Raw genomic sequence first — 24,495 nt, forward strand, 5'->3', positions numbered from 1 at the left:
AACATGTTCGTACACGGATACAAGTGTCCATGGTAAAAAGTTTGAGCTCCGTGGTAATTTTAAATTCAGGGATGAGAAATTTCTTCCAATGGTGGATTTTGGACATTGGGGATTCGGAAATCCACCATTGACTTCTTCCTTTACCTGTTGAGTATTTATTTCAAATTTCCAGCATTCGCTTTTATTCTAGCTCAAGACATTGGCTGAGGACTGATTGCCAGCATTAAAGATGGCAACAGCAATTCTAAATATTGGCTGAAGCCAATTTTCCAGCACTAAAGATGCGGTGGTTGTTATTAGCATTGGCGGAAGATGCTATGTCAGTATTAAAGATGGCGGCAGACTTTCGTTTAGCAACAGCACGAAAGTGCATCTTTTTACCAGCTGAGGTTAGTAAACAGAGAGGGGGGGACACAGAGAGAGGGGGGACACAGAGAGAGGGGGGACACAGAGAGAGGGGGGACACAGAGAGGGGGGGACACAGAGAGGTGGGGACACAGAGAGAGGGGACACACAGAGAGAGGAGGGACACAAGCAGACACAGAGAGGGATACAGACAGACACACAGATAGGGAGACTGACATGGAGACTGACACACAGATAGGGAGACTGACCAACTGTGAGAGAGAGAGAGAGAGAGAGGGAGAGGGGGGAGAGAGAGCGATCAAGGTCATGTTGGAGAGATGGACATCTATCCAGAATACTCCGCATCACTGCATCAAGTTGCGGGCAGAGACTGACTACTTGTGCAAGCAAAAACAATGCCAGGTATCGCACTAAATCGAGAAACGTGTTTTAAATTGGACTGTGTTTCGATGGCATTAAGTTGGCTATACATTTTATATACAAATTAATTGCCCCCATGTCCATGGCTGAGTTACTAATTTTGTCAAATGTCCATGGTGTAACATGTTGGTGCCTATCCCTGCATGAAATACTAAAGAGGAGGGTTGCCTTCTGTACAATTCCATAGTACCATCTCAAATGACAGCACTGCAGTGTACCTGCAAGAAGGTGCAGGCAGGTTTCAGGCCAAAGCTGGCCATTACTAATCCTGTGTCTATGCTATGCTGCAAGGGAGTTGCATTTGCCAAGAATTTCCTTGTGATTTTTCCTGATCACCCAATGCAACTTTGGCAGATAATGTGGTGGAAATACAATTTACATAGTGTATCCAGGATTTCCAACCATCTTTAGCTGAAGATATGGTGGCCAATCAGGAGAACTCCTAAGTGAATTCCCAGTGATTGTCCTTATAGCAGATGGTACAACTCAGCATCTGCCCCTCTGGTGACCCAGACCCTGAGAATACTGGTTCACATGGTCATTGTAGATAGATCTTCCAGAACTTGAAGAAGTGGCATCTTTGCAGTTATGGTCAAGCAGCCAACTCTAACCCTTGATTACCCCCGACATGCCTTCTTTCATGAAGGTGTCGCGCCCAATTTGGAGAACACTCAAAGCATTTACCGGCAAACGTGGTTACCCTTTAGCATCTTATATGGGACATATCTTACATCACTAGAATGACTGACAAGAGGTGGCGACCACAAATTGTGGATCTCCATGAGAATCTAGCTCAGGCCGGGATATTATGAGTTCCACCACATTTCCAACAGCAGAACCGGAAGTTGGCATTACTTCGTTTCCACCCTTTTTCCCAGTTCCCACACAATTTCACATGCAACTTTAAGGTGCAGCGACAGGCATGGGAGGAACGTGTGATCATGCAGCAGGGATGGACTTTCATTGTTGGAACCCGTCGTCACTCTGTGAAGCACTATGAAGCATACATCTATAAATCATTCTGTGTTGCAAGCCTCAAGGTTTAGCAACCTTCGGAACCATTTGCTAATTGCGCCCAAAAAATTAGCTTGCTATAATTTGACCTTGTTTCTCTTTCAGTTTGTATCCAAGCACCAACTCCCCCTCATAATCTTTTTTCACTTGATTAACCAACCATTATGTCAGGCAGTAGGCAGCGCCCTGCCCCATGTTTCAGTGATGCTTCCTTGCTGGTTCTCCTCCAGGCCATCAGGGAAATGTGGGAGGTACTATTTCCTGCTGATGGCATCAGAAGACCCTCCTGCCTGACTAAGGCAACCTGGATGGAGGTGGCGGAGGAGGTGTCAAATCGTGGGTTGATGCGCAGAACCTGGGTATAGTGTCTGAAACATATAAATGACCTGTGCAGATTGGCGAAGGTAAATGATGCTCTTGAAGCTGATATTAAGTTTTTCTCTTTGGTTCCATGTGTGTTGGACAATGGGCTAACAAGGCATGCATTACAATGTGCAATGTTTGTAGATGGGGTGCCAATCAAGTGGGCTACTTTGTCCTGGATGGTGTCGAGCTTCTTGAGTGTTGTTGGAGCTGCACCCATACAGGCAAGTGGAGAGTATTCCATCACACTCCTGACTTGTACCTTGGAGATGGTGGACAGGCTTTAGGAGTCATGAGGTGAGTTACTCGCCGCAGGATTCCTAGACAGTGATATGTAGCAGGCTGTTGAGCCTGGAAGGAACCTCGAGCAAAAAAAAAATGAAAGCAGAAGCAACCTTGAGGCCAACTGGCATGGGATTCCCACCAAACCCACATGGTTGCAGGTGGTGTTGCAGGATCCTACAAATTTATGTGATTATTTCACGTGACATCCTCAGGCATCTCTGGCATTGCCACTCTGACATCTGAAGGTAAGTTGTCTTTGTGCTGAGGATGTGATCTCGCCCAGTGCCCGTATTCGATAATGTCTTTCCTGGATAGTATCATTCTGGGGAACCTCACCTTCTTGTTCTGCCTGCTGCTGGCATTTAGGCATCATCCGTTGAGGGAAAAGAATCCTCCTCAGTCTCCCTCTGCTCTTCTTCTCATGGTAGGAGACAAATTGGGTGTATGAGCCCCATAACTTTGTAGCTTTGCAAATATTGAAATGAGAAGAACATTCTAATTCAACCTTCTATTGCCAGTCAGCTGACTCATAGAAGTAATGATCAGATCGCTTATATGTGCCTAAAATTTCACCCACCAGGAAATCCCACTCACTATCATGGGCCTCCTACCAATCGCTTGGCAATCCTTGAGTGGCCACATGGTTTGCATTATCCTTCAAGAAAATGTTGTGAGTGCAATTCCAGGCAAGTTTCCCCGTCTTCCAACCTCCTCCTGCCGCCTTCCAGCTTGCAGCCATCACCCTTGACCCACTCAACGTAACCTTACACCTTCCCTCTGTTACCATTGAACCTCACTGCGTGACCTTGAACCGGATGATAACCAATTTATTCGTGCCATCCCTCCCCCCTGTTCCTACTTCTGTTACCATCCAACTGCCAACCCTCACCCTTGAACCTCCTCAAATCTACCTTAATGTTATTGTCGAGTCCCATTCCCCTCCCTATGATGCCTTGGAATACCCAACCCTAAGTTTTAACCTTCCCCCTACGAAATCCAACTGCCCCCTGTGACTGTGACTGTGACCATTCCCTCTAGCAGCCAGTACACTGAATTCACCCCAAGGACCCTGATGTACAGAGCCCTCCCTTTAGGCTCTTCATGACCATCTGTTAACTGTAATGCTCAAATCAACCCACCACCCCTGCAACCACCCACAGGCAGCTTCAGCATCAATAACAACCACTACACACCCTGGACGTTCCCCTCCTCCCTCCCCTGCTCCTCCATACACCTGATAACCCCATGCTGTCCAGCCCTCCTCCCTCCCCTGCTACTCCATGAACCTGATAATCCCACCCTGTCTTGCCCGAGTACCCTCCCTGTTACTTCATGCACCCCACCGACCCCACACCCCCCAAGCCTTCCCTGCCATCCCCTGAGAAGAATCATTCTTGTTGGTGCCGAGCTTGGAGGCTAAACATCCATTTCAATGTTAGCCTTCTTTGTATGAGTTCAAGACATGAAACCACTGACCTCAGACAGAACTGCACAAAGCCGACTGGTGTACGCCATCTTTAAAACAAATGTGAACCAGGTGGTACAGGAATACTGCTCGCCACTAACTTAATCTGGTAGATAGGACTTAATTTTAAATAATTGCAGGCTAATGAGTATTCATGGTATGGAAATACATGCAAAGCTGCAATCCACCATCGTGCAGAGGGAACCCCAGATAGCCTCAAACTTGACTTGATTGTGATACAAAAACCCACCGTCGGAAAACAAAAATGTTAAATCATGCCTAATTATATCACCCCACCCATCACCAAAGCTGCTCTTGCAGGGCCCATAAAATTCCCCCCCAAAGTCATCTTTCAGAAGATATTTACCTTTTTTTAAGGCGCTGCTTTAGGTGAATATCGCCGAACAGAAAGTATTCCCTCTATACTTTCCCACAATGTAACCATTTTCTCAATTTTTAATCAGTGGTTGGCTCATTCACTATAAATCTCCTCTTATATTGCCCTGACAACAAGCTTAAGCTCCAACCTCACAAAAAGCAAACAGATTATATTACTGTGATTATTCTTTGTATCAATTTTCATCATCACCATTTCTGAAAACTGAAAAGTTGGCAGCAGCATAATTTTGTGTCATTAACTGGATTGCGACTGCCTAAACCCACTCAGGGCTCTTAGTCAAAAGACAACTTTCAATCCTACCCCTCTCAAATGGGTTGAACTCTGAAATGAAAGAAGTGGTCTAACCCATTAATTTAGCTATTCTTTTGATTGTCTAACATTCTCACTATAAAGTACGTATACTAAGTAATACGACTTACCTTCGATGTGAATTGCGGTTGCTATTCACATGCCCTCTTCCTGTGCAGCCTGGGGTTGGACACCTGAGCACATTTTCATGCATTGCAAGGACTGAATATAGGAAAAGATGCAACAAAACAAGTCTGTGTCAGTAATGATGCCGATTCATTTCCCTGCTTTTCCTTCAGTGTATAATGTATCTATCTATATATCTGTATACATCAACCTTAATACATGTAAATAAAAAATTTACATAGTATATATTGTGCATAAGAAAACCCACTTAATGCAGGATGGCAATGATTCAAATTGAGGCATTGAATTCTGCTGTACTATCGTAATTTCATGTAAAAATATTATTCAATTTGCTCCCTTCTGTCCTGAAAATGCTGACTTTGGCTGGTGTATGGTTCCAAGCCAGCTGACAGTCCTGTGATAACTTGCTCATTCTCCTCATATGCATCTCAACATTTGGTGTTAGCCAGCTAGTCCACTATAAGGGCAACAATGCTGAACCTGATCCTGTTCTCACCAAACATCTAGATGTCTGCAGAAATCACAAGACAATGTCACCGGGTGCCCCAAAGGCAGCTGTAAGAAGGACCGATGATTTAGGAAATTTAGATCCTGATGGTTGCTGGAAGGACAGGAGAACTTGAGTAATTTATGAAAGGGCGAGGTTCTTTTCCTGCTTGGGAGGCTCCAAAGTTCCTGCCCAGAACCTCCTCATCTATTCCAACTCAGATTATTAACTTCCATTCTCCACTTAGACATGCTGTGGAATGTAACGTACATTAAACCAGCAAGCAGTGCCATTTTAATCCTTGAAGAAAATATATGCTATTAATTTTTAACAACACAATGGGAAGGAAACACATGCCACATAAATTGAAGGCTATTCTCCATCACCATTCAAAATTGATAGTAACCCAGTAAAGAGAACACAATGAAGCTAATTTTCAGATATGGGGCACATCGGCCAGGCAGTGAACTGACCAATTGCACCACCCATCTGTTAGCACTAGAGGGAGGCCTGAATCATTTTCATGGCTGGGCCTCATTTGAATATGCTCAGAGAGCTACCAGTGCTAAATAAGCACTGACTGGGAAATCCTGCCACTTCCCCAAGGAACTGAGGGGTAAGTAATTGCTTGAGGAGGGTGTGGCCATGTGGGAAAAGCAATCCCAGGAGTACGTGGGTAAACAGGGACCAGCAGCAGGTTAAAAGATATTTGTGGAGACAGTCAGAGCATTTACACTCATCCTAATCCCAAAGATGTCCATGCCATAGCTGTCTCCTGTGTTTTCAGTTTTAAGATCTCTGGTTAGGTAGCTTATCATGTGGTTCAATTGGGCGTAGCATGTACTTTGCCAAGGAATGAAAAATTTGGGTCAGGGTCTAATAAACGGCATAGGACCCTGATTTAATAAGGCCCCCAATTGTGAATGGGTGACAGGCAGTCAACAATTGCCACTATTTACATTCCAGTGCGACTCCTCTAAACAACAGAACTGTCACTATTTGGGAGAATGTTACAAATGAGACCAGATCAAGAAGATCATAAACTGATCATAAAATGATCATAAACTGCAAAGCCATTTAAAATTAAAAAAGAATTATAACTTTGATTTTACACATTGTCCAATTTTATGCTCCATTGACTTCAATGAGGAGGGATAATGCAGCATGGCCACAGTTAAAGGAGATGTCATTGTGACTATGTTTCGGGCCATTTCCATTCTGTAGCATGGACAGAAACCTGATTGGAGATATTCAGGTATGAAGTTACAAGGAAAATGGACAGGTATTTGAAAGGTGACAACACAATTGTGAGGAAAGGGAGGTCGGAGATGTTTAATGACAACATGGCTGAGGTTGGGCGTTTTGAGGAGCAGGATGACAACACTTTTATAAGAAAGGGTAACAGTACCTGAGGAGAGGGAACCATTTGGAAATATCAGCTACCATGGGAGCCAGGAAGGCAAATTGGGTAGTCAGCAGGTTAGTGGGAATGAGGTTACGATAGTAGGATGTGGATCTCAAGGAATAGATGAACTTTCAGACAGCATGGAGGGGCATAGGGGAGAAAGTAGAGAAAGACATGAGTTTAAGTCCAAGACATGGAGGAGCATCAGGGAGATTTGACTTGATATGCAAAGGGAAAGGAGAACAATTGCAGAGGTCTCAGTCTTAGTGGTAAAGACATGAATGAGCTCTTCAAATTGCTCTTGGAACTGAGGTGGAGAGAGTAAAGGAGGTGTTTTTTTTATTTGTTCCTGGGTTGTGGGCGTCGCTGGCTAGGACAGCATTTATTGCCCATCACTAATTGCCCTTGAGAAGGTGGTGGTGAACTGCCTTCTTGAACCACTGCAGTCCATGTGGGGTAGGTACACCCACAGTGCTGTTGGGAAGGGAGTTCCAGATTTTGACCCAGCGACAGTGAAGGAACAGCAATATAGTTCCAAGTCAGGATGGTGCGTGACTTGGAGGGGAACTTGTGCTCCCATGCGACTGCTGCCCTTGTCCTTCTAGGCGGTAGAGGTCGTGGGTTTCGAAGGTGCAGCCGAAGGAGCCTTGGTGCAATGCTGCAGTGCATCTTGTAGATAGTACACTCTGCTGCCACTGTGCGTCAATGGTGAAGGGTGTGGAAGTTTGTGGATGGGGTGCTAATCAAGTGGGCTGGTTTGTCCTGGATGGTGTCACGCTTCTTGAGTGTTGTTGGAGCTGCACCCATCCAGGCAAGAGAAGAGTATTCCATCACACACCTGACTTGTGCCTTGAAGATGGTGGACAGGCTTTGGGGAGTCAGGAGGTTAGTTACTCTCCGTAGGATTCCTAGCCTCTGACCTGCTCTTGTAGCCATGGTATTTATATGGCTAGTCCAGTTCAGCTTCTGGTCAATGGTAACCCCCAGGATGCTAATAGTGGGGAATTCAGTGATCATAATGCCATTGAATGTCAAGGGGAGATGTTTGGATTCTCTCTTGTTGGAGATGGTCATTGCCTGGCACTTGTGTGGCACGAATGTTACTTGCCACTTATCAGCCCAAGCCTGGATATTGTCCAGGTCTTGCTGCATTTCTACATAGACTGTTTCAGTATCTGAGGAGTCGCAAATGGTGCTGAACATTGTGCAATCATCAGCAAACATCCCCACTTCTGACCTTAAGATTGAAGGGAAGTCATTGATGAAGCAGCTAAAGATGGTTGGGCCTAGGACACGACCCTGAGGAACTCCTACAGTGATGTCCTGGAGCTCAGATGATTGACCTTCAATAACCACAACCATCTTCCTTTGAGCTAGGTATGACTCCAACCCGTGGAGAGGTTCCCCCCGATTCCCATCGACTCCAGGTTTGCTCGGGCTCCTTGATGCCATACTCGGTCAAATGCTGCCTTGATGTCAAGGGCAGTCACTCTCACCTCACCTCTTGAGTTCAGCTCTTTTGTCCATGTTTGAACCAAGGCTGTAATGAGGTCAGAAGCTGAGTGGCTCTGTTGGAACCCAAACTGAGCATCACTGAGCAGGTTATTGCGAAGCAAGTGCCACTTGATAGCACTGTCGATGACTCCTTCCATCACTTTGCTGATGATTGAGAGTAGACTGATGGGTTGTAATTGGCTGGATTGGATTTGTCCTGTTTTTTGTGTACAGGACATACCTGGGCAATTTTCCACATTGCAGGGTAGATGCCAGTGTTGTAGCTGTACTAGAACAGCTTGGCTAGGGGTGCGGCAAGTTCTATACTATTGCTGGAATATTGTCTGGACCCATAGCCTTTGCAGTATCCAGTGCCTTCAGTCGTTCCTTGATATCATACGGAGTGAATCGAATTGGCTGAAGTCTGGCATCTGTGATGCTGGGGATTTCAGGAGGAGGCTGAGATGGATCATCAACTCAGCACTTCTGGCTGAAGATTGTTGCAAATGCTTCAGCCTTATCTTTTGCACTGATGTGCTGGGCTCCCCCATCATTGAGGATGGGGATATTTGTGGAGCCACCTCCTCCAGCTAGTTGTTCAATTGTCCACCACCATTCATGACTGGATGTGGCAGGACTGCAGAGCTTGGATCTGATCCGTTGGTTATGGATTCCCTTAGCTCTGTCTATTGCATGCTGCTTATGCTGTTTAGCATGCAAGTAATCCTGGGTTGTAGTTTCACCAGGTTGACACCTCATTTTGAGGTATGCCTGGTGCTGCTCCTGGCATGCCCTCCTGCACTCTTCATTGAAGCAGAGTTGATCCCCTGTCTTGATGGTAATAGTAGAGTTGGGAATATGCCGGGCCATGAGGTTACAGATTGTGGTTGAGTACAATGCTGCTGTTGCTGATGGCCCACAGCGCCTCATGGATGCCCAGTTATACATTGCTAGATCTGTTCAAAATCTATCCCATTTAGCACGGTGGTAGTGCCACACAATACAATGGAGGGTATCCTCAATGTGAAGACAGGACTTCATCTCCGCAAGCACTTTACGATGGTCACTCTTATCAATACTGTCATGGACAGATGCATCTGCCACAGGCAGATTGGTGAGGACGAGGTCAAGTATATTTTTCTCTCAGTACCTGCCGCATATCCAGTCTAGCAGCTACGTTCTTCAGGACTTAGCCAGCCCGGTGCTACTGAGCCACTCTTGGTGATGCACATTAAAGTCCCCCACCCAGATTACATTCTGTGTCCTTGCCACTCTCAGTGCTTCCTCCAAGTGCTGTTCAACATGGAGGAGTGCTGATTCATCAGCTGAGTGCCGGGGCGGGGGGGGGGGGGGGGGCGGGGTTGGTGGGTGGGGTGGCGGCGGTTGGTGGTATTCAGCAGGAGGTTTCCTTGCCCATGTTTGACCTGATGCATGAGTCTTCATGGGGTGGTCTGTGGGATAGCTCTCCCAACTTTGGCACAAACCCCCAGATGTTAGTAAGGAGGACTTTGCAGGGTCAACAGGGCTGGGTGTGCCGTTGTCATTTCCTGTGCCTAAGTCAATGCCTGGTGGTCCATCCAGTTTCATTCCTTATTGACTTCATAGCGGTTAGAGTGGCTTGCTAGGCCATTTCAGAGGACATGTAAGAGTCAACCACATTGCTGTGGGTTGTATGCCAGACCAGGTAAGGACAGCAGATTTCCTTCCCTGAAGGACATTAGTGAACCAGATGGGTTTTTACAACATCGACAATGGTTTCCTGGTCATCATTAGACTAGCTTTTTTTTTAATTCCAGATTTTTTGTTTACTAAATTCAAATTCCACCTTCTGCCATGGTGGGATTCAAACCCATGTCCCAGAGCAATACTCTGGGTCTCTAGTCCAATACGCCACTGCTTCCCCTTAAAGAGTTGGTAGCAGAGTTATCTTTACTTTTTTGCAGGATGCTAGAGTGGTAGACAGTGTTAGCAAGAGAGAGTGAAGCCCGATGGTGCTTTATGAGGTCCAGCCAGATCTGGTGATGAATATCTAAACTAGTTTTGTGCCCAATAAATCTGCTGCTATTGATTAAGTGAAGATGGGGAACATGCTGGGGAAATGACCAGAATTGGAGAGAGTAAAGGTTTTGCCAGGGATAAGGGAACCAAGTCAAAGGTGGGGGAATGATTGTACAGATCAATGACTGCAGAAGTTTCATGGAAAATGGTGGGTAAAAGGCTAGGCAGTTGGCACTTTGAAAGTGCAGCTGTAAGTGACATTGTTGAGACTTTCTTTCTGGAGTCGATGCAGAAGGAAATGAGATTGGAAGAAGATAAGATGATGCGGGTGGTGAGGGTTATAAATCATAAGAAATATGAGCTGGAGTAGGCCAATCAGCCCTTTGAGCTTGCTCTGCTATTCTCTAAGATCATGGCTGACCTTCTACCTCAACTCCACATTCTTGCACTATGTCCATATCCCTTAATTCCATTTGTACCCAAGAATCACTGTCTTAAATATACTAACAACTGAGAATCCACAGCTCTCTGGGGTAGAGATCACTAAAGATTTATAGCCTTTTGAGTGAAGAAAATTCCCTCATCTCAGTCCTAAATGCCTGACCCCTTATTCTGAGACTATGACCCCTGGTCCTAGACTCCCAAGCCAGGGAAAAATCATCCCAGTATCTATACCATAAAGCCCCTTAAGAATTATATACATTTCAATGAGATCACCTCTTATTTTTCTAAACTCTAGGGAATGTAGGCCTAGTCTACTCAATCTCTCCTCATAAGACAATCCTCTCATTTCAAAAATCAATCTATTGAGCCTTTGTTGCACTTCCTCTAAGGCAAACATATAATTTCTTAGCTAAGGAGACCAAAACTGTACATAGTACTCCAAGGTGTTGTCTCACCAAAGCCCTATATAATTGCAATGAAATTTCTTTATTCTTAAACTCCAATCCCTTTGTAATAAAGGCTAAGATATTTGTTTTCCTCATTGCTTGCTGTTCCTGCATGTTAACTGTCTGTGATTTGTGGACAAGGACACCCAGCTCCCTCTGAATAGCAACATTTCCCAGTCTTACAGAGTTATTACAGCACAGAAGGAGGTCATTCACCCATTGTGTTCATGCTAGCCCTCAGTAGAGCAATCCAGTCAGTCCCATTCCCCCACTCTATCCCCATAGCCCTGCAAGTTTATTTCTCTCAAGTGCCCATCCAAATTCCTTTTGAAATCATTAATCATCTTCGCTTCCACCACCCTCATAGGCAACAAGTTCCAAGTCAATACTACACGCTGTATAAAAAAGTTCTTCCTCACAGCCCCCGGCATCTCTTGCCCAAAATATTATTCCTTTTACCATCAGCTAATGGAAACAGCTTTTCTATAACTACCTTATCTAAATCTGATCTAAATTCTCACCATTTAAAAAAAAATTCTGCTTTTCTATTTTTTCTACCAAGATGGATAACTTCCCACTTCACAACATATTCCATCTGCCATGTTCTGGCCCATTCACTTAACCTGTTTATATCCCTTTGCAGCAGTTTTGCATCCTCTTCACAGCTTACTTTCATTCCTAACTTGGTATTATCAGCAAACTTGGATATATTGCACTTGGTCCTCTCAACGAAGTAATTGCTATAGATTGCAAATAGCTGAGTCCCAAGCACTGATCCTTGCAGTACATCGCTAGTTATAGCTGGCCAACCCCAAAACGAGACGTTTATTCCTACCTTCTGTTTTCTGTCCATTAAACAATCCTCAATCCATGATAACATGTTTCCCCCAATCCCATGAGCCATAATTGTATGCAATAACCTTGTCAAATGCTTTTTGAAAGTCCAAATACACTAAATCCACTGGTTTCCCCTTATCCAGCCAATTAGTTACAACCTCAAAAAATAGACTTGTCAAGCATCGTTTCACTTTCATAAATCCTTGTTGACTCTACCCAATCATCAGGGCCTAATTTTGTGGGGGTGGGGGTGGGGGATGGGGGTGCGGGTTGCGGCGTGGCTTTGCTGCCAAACTGTCAGCGTTTGCCATCATTACCCCTCTGAAATGGATCGCAACTTCACAATGTCAGGAATATGCAGATTAGTGTGAAATTCCTGAAGTTGCTCTCTGTCAGTCTGTCAGTCAGGATTCTGGCACACACTCCATTATCGACACCCTATACCTTCCCCGCGGCTCCCCCCCCCCCCCCCCGCCTCTGTTTGTGTGTCTGTGAAAATCCTTTAATGCGATTGGCTGCTTCAACAGTCTAATGACATGACTCCAGCTGACGACAAAATCCAGGTCATTATGATTTTCTTTTTTTTTATTCATTCAGGGATGTGGGCATCGCTGGCTAGGCCAGCATTTATTGCCCATCCCTAATTGCCCTTAAGAAGGCGGTGGTGAGCTGCCTTCTTGAACCGCTGCAGTCCATTTGGGGCAGGCACAGTGCTATTAGGAAGGGAGTTCCAGGATTTTGACCCAGCGACAGTGAAAGAACGGCGATATAGTTCCAAGTCAGGATGGTTTGTGACTTGGAGGGGAACTTGCAGGTGGTGGTGTTCCCATGCATTTTCTGCCCTTGTCCTTCAAGTTGGTAGAGGTCGCGGGTTTGGAAGGTGCTGTCTCAGGAGCCTTGGTGCATTGATGCAGTGCATCTTGTAGATGGTACACACTGCTGCCATTGTGCGTCGGTGGTGGAGGGAGTGAATGTTTGTAGATGGGGTGCCAATCAAGCGGGCTGCTTTGTCCTGGATGGTGTCTAGCTTCTTGAGTGTTGTTGGAGCTGCACCCATCCAGGCAAGTGGAAAGTATTCCATCACACTCCTGACATGCGCCTTGTAGATGGTGGACAGGCTTTGGAGAGTCAGGAGGTGAGTTACTCGCCTCAGGATTCCTAGCCTCTGACCTGCTCTTGTAGCCACGGTATTTATATGGCTACTCCAGTTCAGTTTCTGGTCAATGGTAGCCCCTAGGATGTTGATAGTGGGGGATTCAGCGATGGTAATGCCGTTGAATGTCAAGGGGAGATGGTTAGATTCTCTCTTGTTGGAGATGGTCATTGCCTTGCACTTGTGTGGCACGAATGTTACTTGCCACTTAGCAGCCCAAGCCTGGATATTGTCCAGGTCTTGCTACATTTCTACATGGACTGATTCAGTATCTGAGGAGTAACGAATGGTGCTGAACATTGTGCAATCATCAGCGAACATCCCCACTTCTAACCTTATGATTGAAGGTAGGAAATTGATGAAGCAGCTGAAGATGGTTGGGCCTAGGACACTACCCTGAGGAACTCCTGCAGTGATGGCCTGGAGCTCAGATGATTGACCTCCAACAACCACAACCATCTTCCTTTGTGCTAGATATGACTCCAGCCAGCAGAGGGTTTTCCCCCTGATTCCCATTGACCTCAGTTTTGCTCGGGCTCCTTGATGCCATACTCGGTCAAATGCTGCCTTGATGTCAAGGGCAGTCACTCTCACCTCACCTCTTGAGTTCAGCTCTTTTGTCCATGTTTGAACCAAGGCTGTAATGAGGTCAGCAGTTGAGTGGCCCTGGCGGAACCCAAACTGAGCGTCACTGAGCAGCATATTGCTAAGCAAGTGCCGCTTGATGGCGCTGTTGATGACACCTTTCATCACTTTACTGATGATTGAGAGTAGGCTGATGGGGCGATAATTGGCCGGGTTGGACTTGTCCTGCTTTTTGTGTACAGGACATACCTGGGCAATTTTTCACATTGCAGGGTAGATGCCAGTGTTGTAGCTGTACTGGAACAGCTTTGCTAGGGGTGCGGCAAGCTCTGGAGCACAGGTCTTCAGTACTATTGCCGGAATATTGTCAGGGCCCATAGCTTTTGCAGTATCCAGTGCTTTCAGTCCTTTCTTGATATCACGCGGAATAAAATCGAATTGGCTGAAGTCTGGCATCTGTGATGCTGGGGACTTCAGGAGGAGGCCGAGATAGATCATCAACTCGGCACTTCTGGCTGAAGATTGTTGCAAATGCTTCAGCCTTATCTTTTGCACTGATGTGCTGGGCTCCCCCATCATTGAGGATGGGGATATTTGTGGAGTCACCTCCTCCAGTTAGTTGTTTAATTGTCCACCACCATTCACGGCTGGATGTGGCAGGACTGCAGAGCTTAGATCTGATCCGTTGGTTATGGGATCACTTAGCTCTGTCTATCGCATGCTGCTTACGCAGTTTGGCATGCAGATAGTCCTGTGTTGTAGCTTCACCAGGTTGACACCTCATTTTGAGGTATGCCTGGTGCTGCTCCTGGCATGCCCTCCTGCACTCTTCATTGAACCAGGGTTGGTCTCCTGGCTTGATGGTAATGGTAGAGTGAGGGATATGCCGGGCCATGAGGTTACAGATTGTGGTTGAGTACAATTCTGCTGCTGCTGATGGCCCACAGTGCCTCATGGATGCCCAGTTTTGCATTGCTAGATCTGTTCGAAATCTATCCCACTTAGCACGGTGATAGTGCCACACAACATGATGGACGGTATCCTCAATGTGAAAGCGGGACTTTGTCTCCACAAGGACTGTGCGGTGGTCACTCCTACCAATACAGTCATGGACAGAAGCATCTGCGGCAGGCAGATTGGTGAGGATGAGGTCAAGTATGTTTTTCCCTCGTGTTGGTTCCCTCACCACCTGCCGCAGACCCAGTCTAGCAGCTATGTCCTTTAAGACTCGGCCAGCTCAGTCCGTAGAGGCGCTACCAAGCCACTCTTGGTGATGGACATTGAAGTCCCCCACCCAGCGTACATTTTGTGCCCTTGTCACCCTCAGTGCTTCCTCCAACTGGTGTTCAACATGGAGGAGTACTGATTCATCAGCTGAGGGAAGGCGGTAGGTGGTATCAGTAGCAGGTTACCTTGCCCATGTTTGACCTGATGCCATGAGACTTCATGGGGTCCAGAGTCGATGTTGAGGACTCCCAGGGCAACTCCCTCCCTACTGTATACCACTGTGCCACCACCTCTGGTGGGTCTGTGCTGCCAGTTGGACAGGACATACTGGGGATGGTGATGTCAGTGTCTGGGACATTGTCTGTGAGGTATGATTCCGTGAGTATGACTATGTCAGGCTGTTGCTTGATTAGTCTGTGGGACAGCTCACCCAACTTTGGCACAAGCCCCCAGATGTTAGTAAGGAGGACTTTGCATGGTCGACAGGGCTGGTTTGCCTTTGTCGTTTCCGGTGCCTAGGTCGATGCCGGGTGGTCCGTCCGGTTTCATTCCTTTTTATTGACTTCGTAGCGGTTAGGTACAACTGAGTGGCTTGCTAGGCCATTTCAGGGGGCATGTAAGAGTTAACCACATTGCTGTGGGTCTGGAGTCACATGTAGGCCAGACCAGGTAAGGACAGCAGATTTCCTTCCCTAAAGGACATTAGTGAACCAGATGGGTTTTTACAACAATCGACAATGGTTTCATGGCCATCATTAGACTTGCTTTTAATTCCAGATTTATTAATTAAATTCAAATTCCACCTTCTGCTGTGGTGGGATTCGAACCCATGTCCCCAGAGAAATACCCTGGGTCTCTAGGTTACTAGTCCAGTGATAATACCACTACGTCACTGCCTACCCTGATTTTCTAAGTGTCCTGTTATCGCGTTCCTCATGGATTCCAGCATTTTCCCTACTACTGATGTCAGGTTAACCACCCTGTTTACTCTCTTTCTCCTCCCTTTGAATAGCAAGGTCATGTTTGCTTCCTTCCAATCCATGGGGAACATTTCAGAATGTAGGGAATTCTGGAGGATCAAAAATAATGTAATGATTATCTCTGTAGTCACCTCTTTTAAACCCCTCAGATTTAGGTCAGCAGGTTTCGGGGATTTGTCACCACTTGGTCACATTAATTTCTTCAGTAATACTTCTCTACTTACACTAATTTCCTCAATCTCACTAGACCCTTGGTTCTATACTATTTCCTAAATGTCTTCTGTCTTTTCTACCACGAACGGGCAGAATTTTTGTCTTGGGGTCAGGACCCCAACACTGGGACTAAATCCGGGTCCTGACCCCGCAATGTGTCAGAAATAGTCACCCAGCACAATTTTCAAAGGAATGGCCAATTAATGGTCAGGGGGCAGGCTCACCATCCAAGTAAGGACAGCAGGCAGACTCCCAATGCTGGAGGGCCAATAGGAAGCCCTCCAGCACTGAGAGTGTGGCAGCCTGCTGATGAAGGTAAGGCAGAGAGAGGGCAGGTCAAATGCCTTCTCAGCATTTCCAAAATTTTAAAAATTAAATAAGTCCACAGCTGCCAGATCTCTATTGTGGAGGGGGAACCCTTTCACAGGATGGGCTGCAGCTGTAGCTGTGGCAAGCTTTCAACATTGTCACTGGGGGTGGGGGGGAGGGGGGTGGTGGCTGTGGTAGGGGGTTTCAAATGTTTTGAAGTGCTTCCGCACCCCCCGCCCCCACCCCCGGTCTGCCACCGGGAGGCTGCCTCCTTTCATTGGCTATGTTTTGGCCAGCGCAGGGGGCCCACCTGCCCCTGACACAGATTGTTTGAACAGGCATGCCAGCCAGCGGCAGGAAATTCCTGGCCCACCCACCTCCTCCGATCCCAGCCCCATCCAACACTGAAAATTCAGCCCAAAGTATTTGCTTAATGTTTCTGCTATTTCCTTATTTCCCATTATAATTTCTCCTGTCTCTGCCTCTAATGGGCTAACATTTATGCTCGCTAAGCTCTTTTTTACATACCTATAAATCCTTTTACCATCTGTTTTTATGCCTCTTATTTGTTTACTCATTCTATTTTATCTTTCTTTATCAATTTCTTGGTTATCCTTTGCTAAATTCTAAAATCCTCCCAATCCTCAGGCTTACTACTCTTTTTGGCAACATTATAAAGCTCTTCCTTTAATCTAATAATATTTAACTTCTCTTGTCATACACAGGTCGACCACTTTTCCCTTGGGGCTTTTATGCCTTAAGTAAATATATAATTTTTGTGAGTTATGAATTAATTGTCATATCTTTTAATCAACTTTCCCAATCTATCTTAGTCAACCTATACAGTTTGCCTTGTTAAGATTTAAGACCCTAGTTATGGACTTAACTAAATCACTCACAAGCTCAATATAAAATTCTATCATGTTCTGAATACTCTTCCCCAGAGCCACCTTCACTAAAAGGTTATTAACAATTTTTTTTTTGTTGGTCAATACTCGAACTGAAATAACCTGTTCCCTAGTAAGTTCCTCAACATACTGATCTAGAAAACTATCAAGATAGGGACGTGATTGGAAATAGCCTTGTCAATGATGAAGATTGTGGCAGTAGAAAGATAGCTAGGCTATAAATAATTATTTCACTTCGGTATTTACTGGGTAGATAGAACAAGTGGATATGACATTGGATAATGAGATGAGTAATGAGGTAAGTGTATTTAAAATTAAAAAAGGGAGGTATTAAATAAAGTAATCAAATTCAAAGCGGATAAAACCTCTGGTCCAGATGGATTGCATCCATGCATTTTAAAAGAATCTGGGGAAGAGACAGCAGAGGCATTCCTACACATATTTAATAACTCATTAGAATAAGATGTAGTGCCAGAGGATTGGTGGATAACTAAAGTAATATCTATATTTAAGAAGGGACATAGAACATGTCCAGAGAATTAAGGACAAGTCAGCTTAACATTGGTAGTAGGAAAAATAATGGAAACTCTACTAAAGAAGAGAATAGAAGAATATCTAGAGATGAAAAATATAAAAATGAATAGTCAGCATGGATTTCAAAAGGGAAAATATTGTTTGACCAACCTTATTGAATTTTTTGAGGAGGTGACAGACAGAGTAGGCTATGGTAATGCAGTAGACATAATTTATCTGGATTTTCAAATGGCCTTCGATAAGTTGCCCCATACAGACTAATCAATAAAGTCAGATAATGTGGAGTCAGGGGACTGGTGGTAGATTGGATTGCAAGCTGGCTTCAAGACAGAAAACAGAAAGTGGGAGTCAAGGTTAAACATTCACAGTGACGGAGTTGGGTAGTGCTGTTCCACAAGAATCAGTGCTGGAACCATTGCTGTCCACAATTTACATTAATGATGAACTTCTGAATCAAAAACAAAATTTCTAAACTTGCGGATGACACCAAATTGCGGGGGAAAGATAATACTGAGGAGGACTGCAATAAATTACAGGAGGCCATTAATAAAATTGCAGAATGGCAGATAATTGAAAAATGAAGTTCAATACAGATAAATGTGAGGTAGTACATTTTGGTAGGAAGAATAGGAAGGCCACTTTTTAATTGGAAGTTGCGCGTCTCGGTGAGGTAAAGGAACGAATGGATCTCAGAATACAAATACACCAATCGCTAAAAGCTGCACCACAGGTTAGCAAAGCCATAAAAAAAAGGAAATCAAGCAGGAGGGCTTATTTCCAGAGGGACAAAATTGAAAAGTAGGGAGGTTATGTTAAACTTGTATCGACCCTTGGTTAGACCACTTAGAGTACGACATGCATGTCTGATCACCATTTTACAAAAAGGATATTGAGGCACTGGAGAGAATACAGAGAAGATTTGCAGGGGTGATAACAGAAATGGGAGGGTATACATATCAAGAAATGATGAACAGGCTGGGTCTCTTTTCTCTTGAAGAGAGAAGGCTGAGGGTTGATCTCATAGCTATCTTTAAAATTATGAAAGATTTTAATAGAGTGAATACAGAGAGAATGTTTCCACTTGTGGGGAAGAGCATAACCAGAGGCTATCAATATAAAATAGTCACCAAGCAACCCAATTGGGAGTTCAGAAGAAACCTCTTTACCCAAAGAGTGGTGAGAACATGGAACTCGCTACCACAGGGAGTGGGTGAAGCAAATAGTATTGATGCATTTAAGGAGAGACTAGACTATAGACTAGAGGGAGAAGGGAATAGATGGTAAGGCTGAAAAAAGATGGGAAGAAGCTCAAGTGAAGCATAAATGTCAGCATGGACTAGTAGGGCTGAATGGCCTGTTTTTGTACCATATATCCAATATATCCTATGTATGTAATCCTATATATGTAGGTGATCTTGACAATGGTGGGAGAGTTTATATGGAGGGACAGGTCAAGCAAGCACAGAGAACAGAGGACAAATGCCAAGCGGGGCTGCGATGGGGACTGCAATTACTGAAGATGACAGATCACTCAGTACATAGGCTGTGAGAGGAAAGGAGGAGGAGGAGAAACCTGGGGCTTGATAATAGGATTAGGTAATAAAGATTTTAAAGGAGGCAGAAAGGATGAAACAAGGTAAGGGACTTGAAGTAGATAAGGGCCAAACTGTCATTGTGGTTTGGCCAGGGCAGGTAGTGGAATATTTATCCAGGTGGTGAGGTGTTAGTAAGGGGCAAGGACCTTGTTCGCAAATGGAAGGAAGTATAAAGGAGGAGCTATTGAACTATTGGCTTAGTCCAAGGGCGAGTGGTGGATGAGATTAGCAGAATTGAAAGGAGGTTGAAACGGTTTGCTCTTAGTGAGCACTGGGTGGGAAAATCAGTGAGACAGGAAGATGGGGCAGTTGTAGTTGCTGGTCATAGAGAGGTCAATGGATCCTTTGGAGAATGTCAATCTACTCAGTTGGCCTTTGTATGTGCATGTACCATAAAACCTTGTTGTCAGGGTATCATTTGAATAGAGGGTCCTGTGGTGGTGAAACTCCTCACAGAAACTTGTCTTAACAAAGTTCTAAACAATCCTGTAAATTTTGATTTGTGAATTTTAAATGACAGCATTTTTTTTTGTTCTTCCAGTGGTAAGGGTTTTAGTAACCATTAATTTGTGACAAACCTACTCCTGTTTTCCTCCTTTTTTAATTTGTTCCTGGAATATGGGCATTGCTGGCAAGACCAGCATTATTTGCTCATCCCCAATTGCCTGTGGAAAGGTAGTGGTGTGCTGCCTTCTTGAACCTCTGCAATCTGTGTGGCAAAGGTACTCCTACAGTGCTGTTAATTAGGAAGTTCCAGGATTTTGGCTAGCTGTGATATGTTTCCAAGTCAGGATGGTGTGTAGCTTGGAGAGGAACTTGCAGGTCATAGTGTTCCCATGAACTTGCTGCCCTTGTCCTTCTCAGTAGCAGAGGCCATGGTTGACCATGCCATACATTCTAAGAGTTGGTGTCTGATCACCAGCCTGCGGGCTTACTGCCTGTAAATATCTACTAATGAAAATGTTTTTAACCTAGTGGGTGTCATAGGAAAATATATTTGTTAACATCAGTCCTTTGGGTTTGACACAGCTAAATTGATTCTGGGCTTTTGATTGGCTGAGAAATCAGTCTTTAAGCTGAAGGTCTTTTTTAAACAAACTTGTCAATCTATTGAAATATTTAACATTTATTTTAACAGAAAAAATGGGTAGAAAATATAGAATAGGTCAAGTCACGTGGAAAAAAATGTTATAGGAATTAATAATAGAAGCTCCGCTGATAAGAGTGAGTTTGGCTAGTGAATAGCTGAGCAATACAGACCAGAATGGCCCCAGGTTCCTAGACCTGTGCTAGTTTAGTTGATCTCTTGCAGGGTAGTGGTATCAGTCTTTCCGAAAATTGGGACGTGAAATCAGTCTTTTTAGGTAGTAATTCATTTTGAGCCTTTATTTCAGTCATATGATGTTGAATAGATTTATTGCAGTAAAATTATTAACTTCAGCATTGCAGTTTATAATTTTAAAATCTGAGGGTCCTATTGCCATCTCTCTATAATGGTAAAACTTACAGTTATGGGGAAAAGGGAGGGGAGTGGGACTAATTAGATATGTCTTCCATGGAGCTGGCACAGGCACTGTTGTATGATTGCCTTTAAGAGTGATGTCCCTTTAAGATCTTAGTATCCTAATTAGCTAAGTAGCAGGATGTAGTCATGTGACTCAAAGCCAGAGTCACTCTGCAACTGTAACACCTAGAGTAAGGTTCTGCAAATAGTTAGTTCTGTACTGTATAATAGTTAAGCTGTAAAAAACCTGTTTGAGTTCTTCAGCAAACTGGACTCAATGCATCACATTTATGTTGCATCAGACTATATAAAGAACTCATTATTTGGTGACAGTGGTGGTGAGAAGATAAAGTCTAAGATTAAAGACCAAAGATAACATCTTAAAGGGACATCACTCTTAAAGGCAATCATACAACAGGAAAGATATATACAATGCTATACATTTATCAAAACCATGCAGGTATAAGGATTCTTCTATGCTATATTCTATGATTGTAATAAAATAAAGTTTTCTTTAAATATAACATCTTTTACTATTTTCCCTTTAATTTACAGTCTTTTTGTTCATTCAGGTGCTCTTGTTTACTATTTTTCAGTGTCTGTTTTGGCACTGAGGACCAGAGGAGCTGGGGGTGATTCTAATGAGAGTAAGGAGTAAATTTTTAGGCTATCTTAAATCGGATATTGCATAACCTGCAAGTTTTTCTAATACCTTTGCCAGCTCAATGAAACAGATAGCTGCACATTGTTGCTACTATTGTGATTTCATAATACTTGTTGATGCCCTTACTGATACCACAATAACATTCAATATAGACTCTAAACTTTTTTCATTATTATAAACAATTAGGGCAGCTTAAATCTAATCAACTATCAATTTAGCTGTTTCACAATAACTTTACTTCAAATAGTAGGCTAAAGAGTGGGAGAGTGACCAACATTGTCTATTGAACCTGTGAAATGAGCTGCCACTGAGTTCTAAGCCAGCAGGTGAATTGCAGATTTATGGAGTCAGCTTTCCTCCTTTTTTTTAAAACCATGTGCTGAGTTTGGAATCATTCCGTAACAGGGTGGAGCCATGAACGATAATCATATCAATACACTAGATTTTCCCAGCAGAACATTTGGTCTGTTTAAACCCCATATGTTCAACTAAAGTGTAGCCAGTTCTCAGATCTAGACTGCTTCATTCCGTTAATTTAAATATTGTACATACTCTTATATTTATTATAACTACAGAGATTTTGAATGTTTCTAATATCCCATCTGACCACAATAGAAAAGCTTTCTGATTTATATACAGCAAGTGTGTGTAAAGTTTGATTTTAGGCTGGAAAAGCATGTTGCACTGCTAATTACTCACTGTCTGGTGGCACTCTCATTTTGTGAGGACAGCCTGAAAAACTCCGGTGGTGAGGATACAACCCAGTAATATGACCACTGCCATCACAGCCTGGAGTTGGACACTTTGATTCTTTTTTGTCAGATCTAATAGAATCTGTAAAAATCAGCAGAGCATTAGCAGTGAGTTAACTAACAGAAATACATCCATCTAGTCACACATTTCTTCATCGATAATGCTATACATTTATCAAAACCAATCAAAACCATGCAGGTATAAGGATAGAGCCAAGTGCTAGTAAATATCCCTCAATTAAACATTACATGATAGAGTTTCTGCTTTGGCTGTGATTGGCAATCTGGGTGCAAATTGCAATTGAAATTGTTCAATTTTTCTGGATTAACTTTATGTTCGTGTTGCTGCTCAAACTCATTTACATAATCACAAACACAAAATTAGCCATGTACCAGCACAATCAGACAGCACTTTAGAACGTAATTGTTTTTTTTAACTTGCATTTAAAATATTCCTTGATATATTTAAGAGTCATAACCTGGTGCAGTTTTACGAATACAGCTGCAAATGTGTTTTATCACAAAAATGAAGCATTTTTAATAATTGTCGAGTCCACCTGTGAAAAAACAGATTTTAAAAAGCTGAATATGACATAAAAAATATAATGAACCATTTCCAAGTTTTATTGGTGTACAAAATCTACAGTTGTAGTGTAATGCAGCCTTAGGATTCAATTCCACGATAATACAATGGTACAAGATGCTTGAAGCTACATTGTACTCTGTGACAGAATGACAGGATACTGGGTTTGCCTCCACAATTCCCCTTATATATTGGGATAATTTCAATTTGCAATATTTCAGGCATTACAAAGTGGGGAGAAGCTATTTCAAAAATGGATGGAGAGAAAATTAATGAATCAATCACACAAGTTATTCTTGTGCACCTTCTGGAGTAGCATTAATGGAGGGCCAAAAACAAATGTACAGACACGCATTTGTAGCCCTCAGAAAAAGAAATGGAAGAAAAACTAGTTTACAAGAAATAATTTACAAGGACAAAAGAAAAGGTTCTCCCAGTTCTCCATCACTCCTTGGTGCTAAACTCAATCACAAACAGAATTTGTGTAAAACTCAAAGAATTCAACCCCCCCCATCTGCAACAGTAAGTGTAAGGGAGCTTGTGTCTGGCCTTGTAGCAACTGATGGACTCTCTGGAATTAACTCGGGATTTCTATACACAGTTTTCACAGTTCACGTAAATTCATAGTGACTCTTACATGTTTTTTGTAAATGCTTCTAGCTAACAAAACTAATTTATTTGTCAATTCTATAGCATACTCCCTTGTTAATGGCACAGGAAGCCTGGCCACCAAGGAAGGCAGCTTGTCTCTATTCATTGCACATTCTGCAGTAGATTTTCCATTTCTCCAGAGTATGCGCTTATGCTTTGCCCAGGTTATGGTGCAAGATCAAGCAAATCCCCACAGAAACTCTAGGTATCTATGTTATACTATATTTCTATTCATTAATTTAACTCACTGTTACTTATGCCTTTTTAGAATACAGGTATTGAACATTAGAGCACTAACACAGACCCACAGAAATGGACAAAAATAGAGGTCATTCCACTAAATTTTTCATTTGAACTCTACTAAATGCAGAGGTGTCTAGAAATGTATTTAAGGGAAACTAGACAAATGAAGAAGATGCATGAGAGAGAAAGGATAGGATTAGATTAAGTAAGGTGGAGCCTGGTGTGGAGCGTAAACACCAGTATAAATCAATTGAGCCGAATGTCCTGTTTCAGTGCTGTATATTCTATATAATTCTCTGTCTAGCTAAGGCTGTGATTTTTCCTTTGCAAGAATTGAAGGAAATGCTTGAATGGTCTTGCATAAATGATGCAGTAACTGTTGATAAGAATGAATTATATACTGGGCTTTCTTAAGACCCTGCAACTGATTTAGTAACATTTGTTGACAGAGACTAAATATGCCAAGAAATGGGAATGAATTTCTACAGGATTTTCTCAATTGTCTGCTGCAACTTTCATAGATGAGCTATGGAACCTTAGGAGACTGTGACTGACATTAATGTCATTTTCCTGGGCATTCTATGGCTCTTCTGCCAAACTGATGGTGGACAATCGTGAGAACCCCTGCAGAAATTCATCCCCGAGTCTTCATATGACAGCTCTTGCAGTAGGTATTCAATTTCTAACCTGTAGATTTGAATTATAGTCATGAATTATACTAAAACTTGCCTGCCT

The 24,495-nt window shown here is 43.5% G+C and overlaps 1 protein-coding gene across 7 annotated transcripts in view; it reads right to left on the reverse strand.

Moving 5' to 3' along the window:
- The window catches only part of st18 (ST18 C2H2C-type zinc finger transcription factor), a 476,845-nt gene that overhangs the window by 107,219 nt on the left and 345,131 nt on the right, over positions 1-24,495 (reverse strand). For all 7 annotated transcript variants that reach the window (XM_068031828.1, XM_068031829.1, XM_068031824.1 and 4 more), the window contains exons 9-10: positions 22,231-22,365; positions 4,733-4,823 (exon numbers count right to left, since the gene is read on the reverse strand). In XM_068031828.1, coding sequence (XP_067887929.1) covers positions 4,733-4,823; positions 22,231-22,365 — 226 coding nt within the window. The remainder of the gene's footprint in view (positions 1-4,732; positions 4,824-22,230; positions 22,366-24,495) is intronic.

Source organism: Heterodontus francisci, chromosome 5 (genome assembly GCF_036365525.1).
Source record: "Heterodontus francisci isolate sHetFra1 chromosome 5, sHetFra1.hap1, whole genome shotgun sequence".
Taxonomy (NCBI): Eukaryota; Metazoa; Chordata; class Chondrichthyes; order Heterodontiformes; family Heterodontidae; genus Heterodontus; species Heterodontus francisci.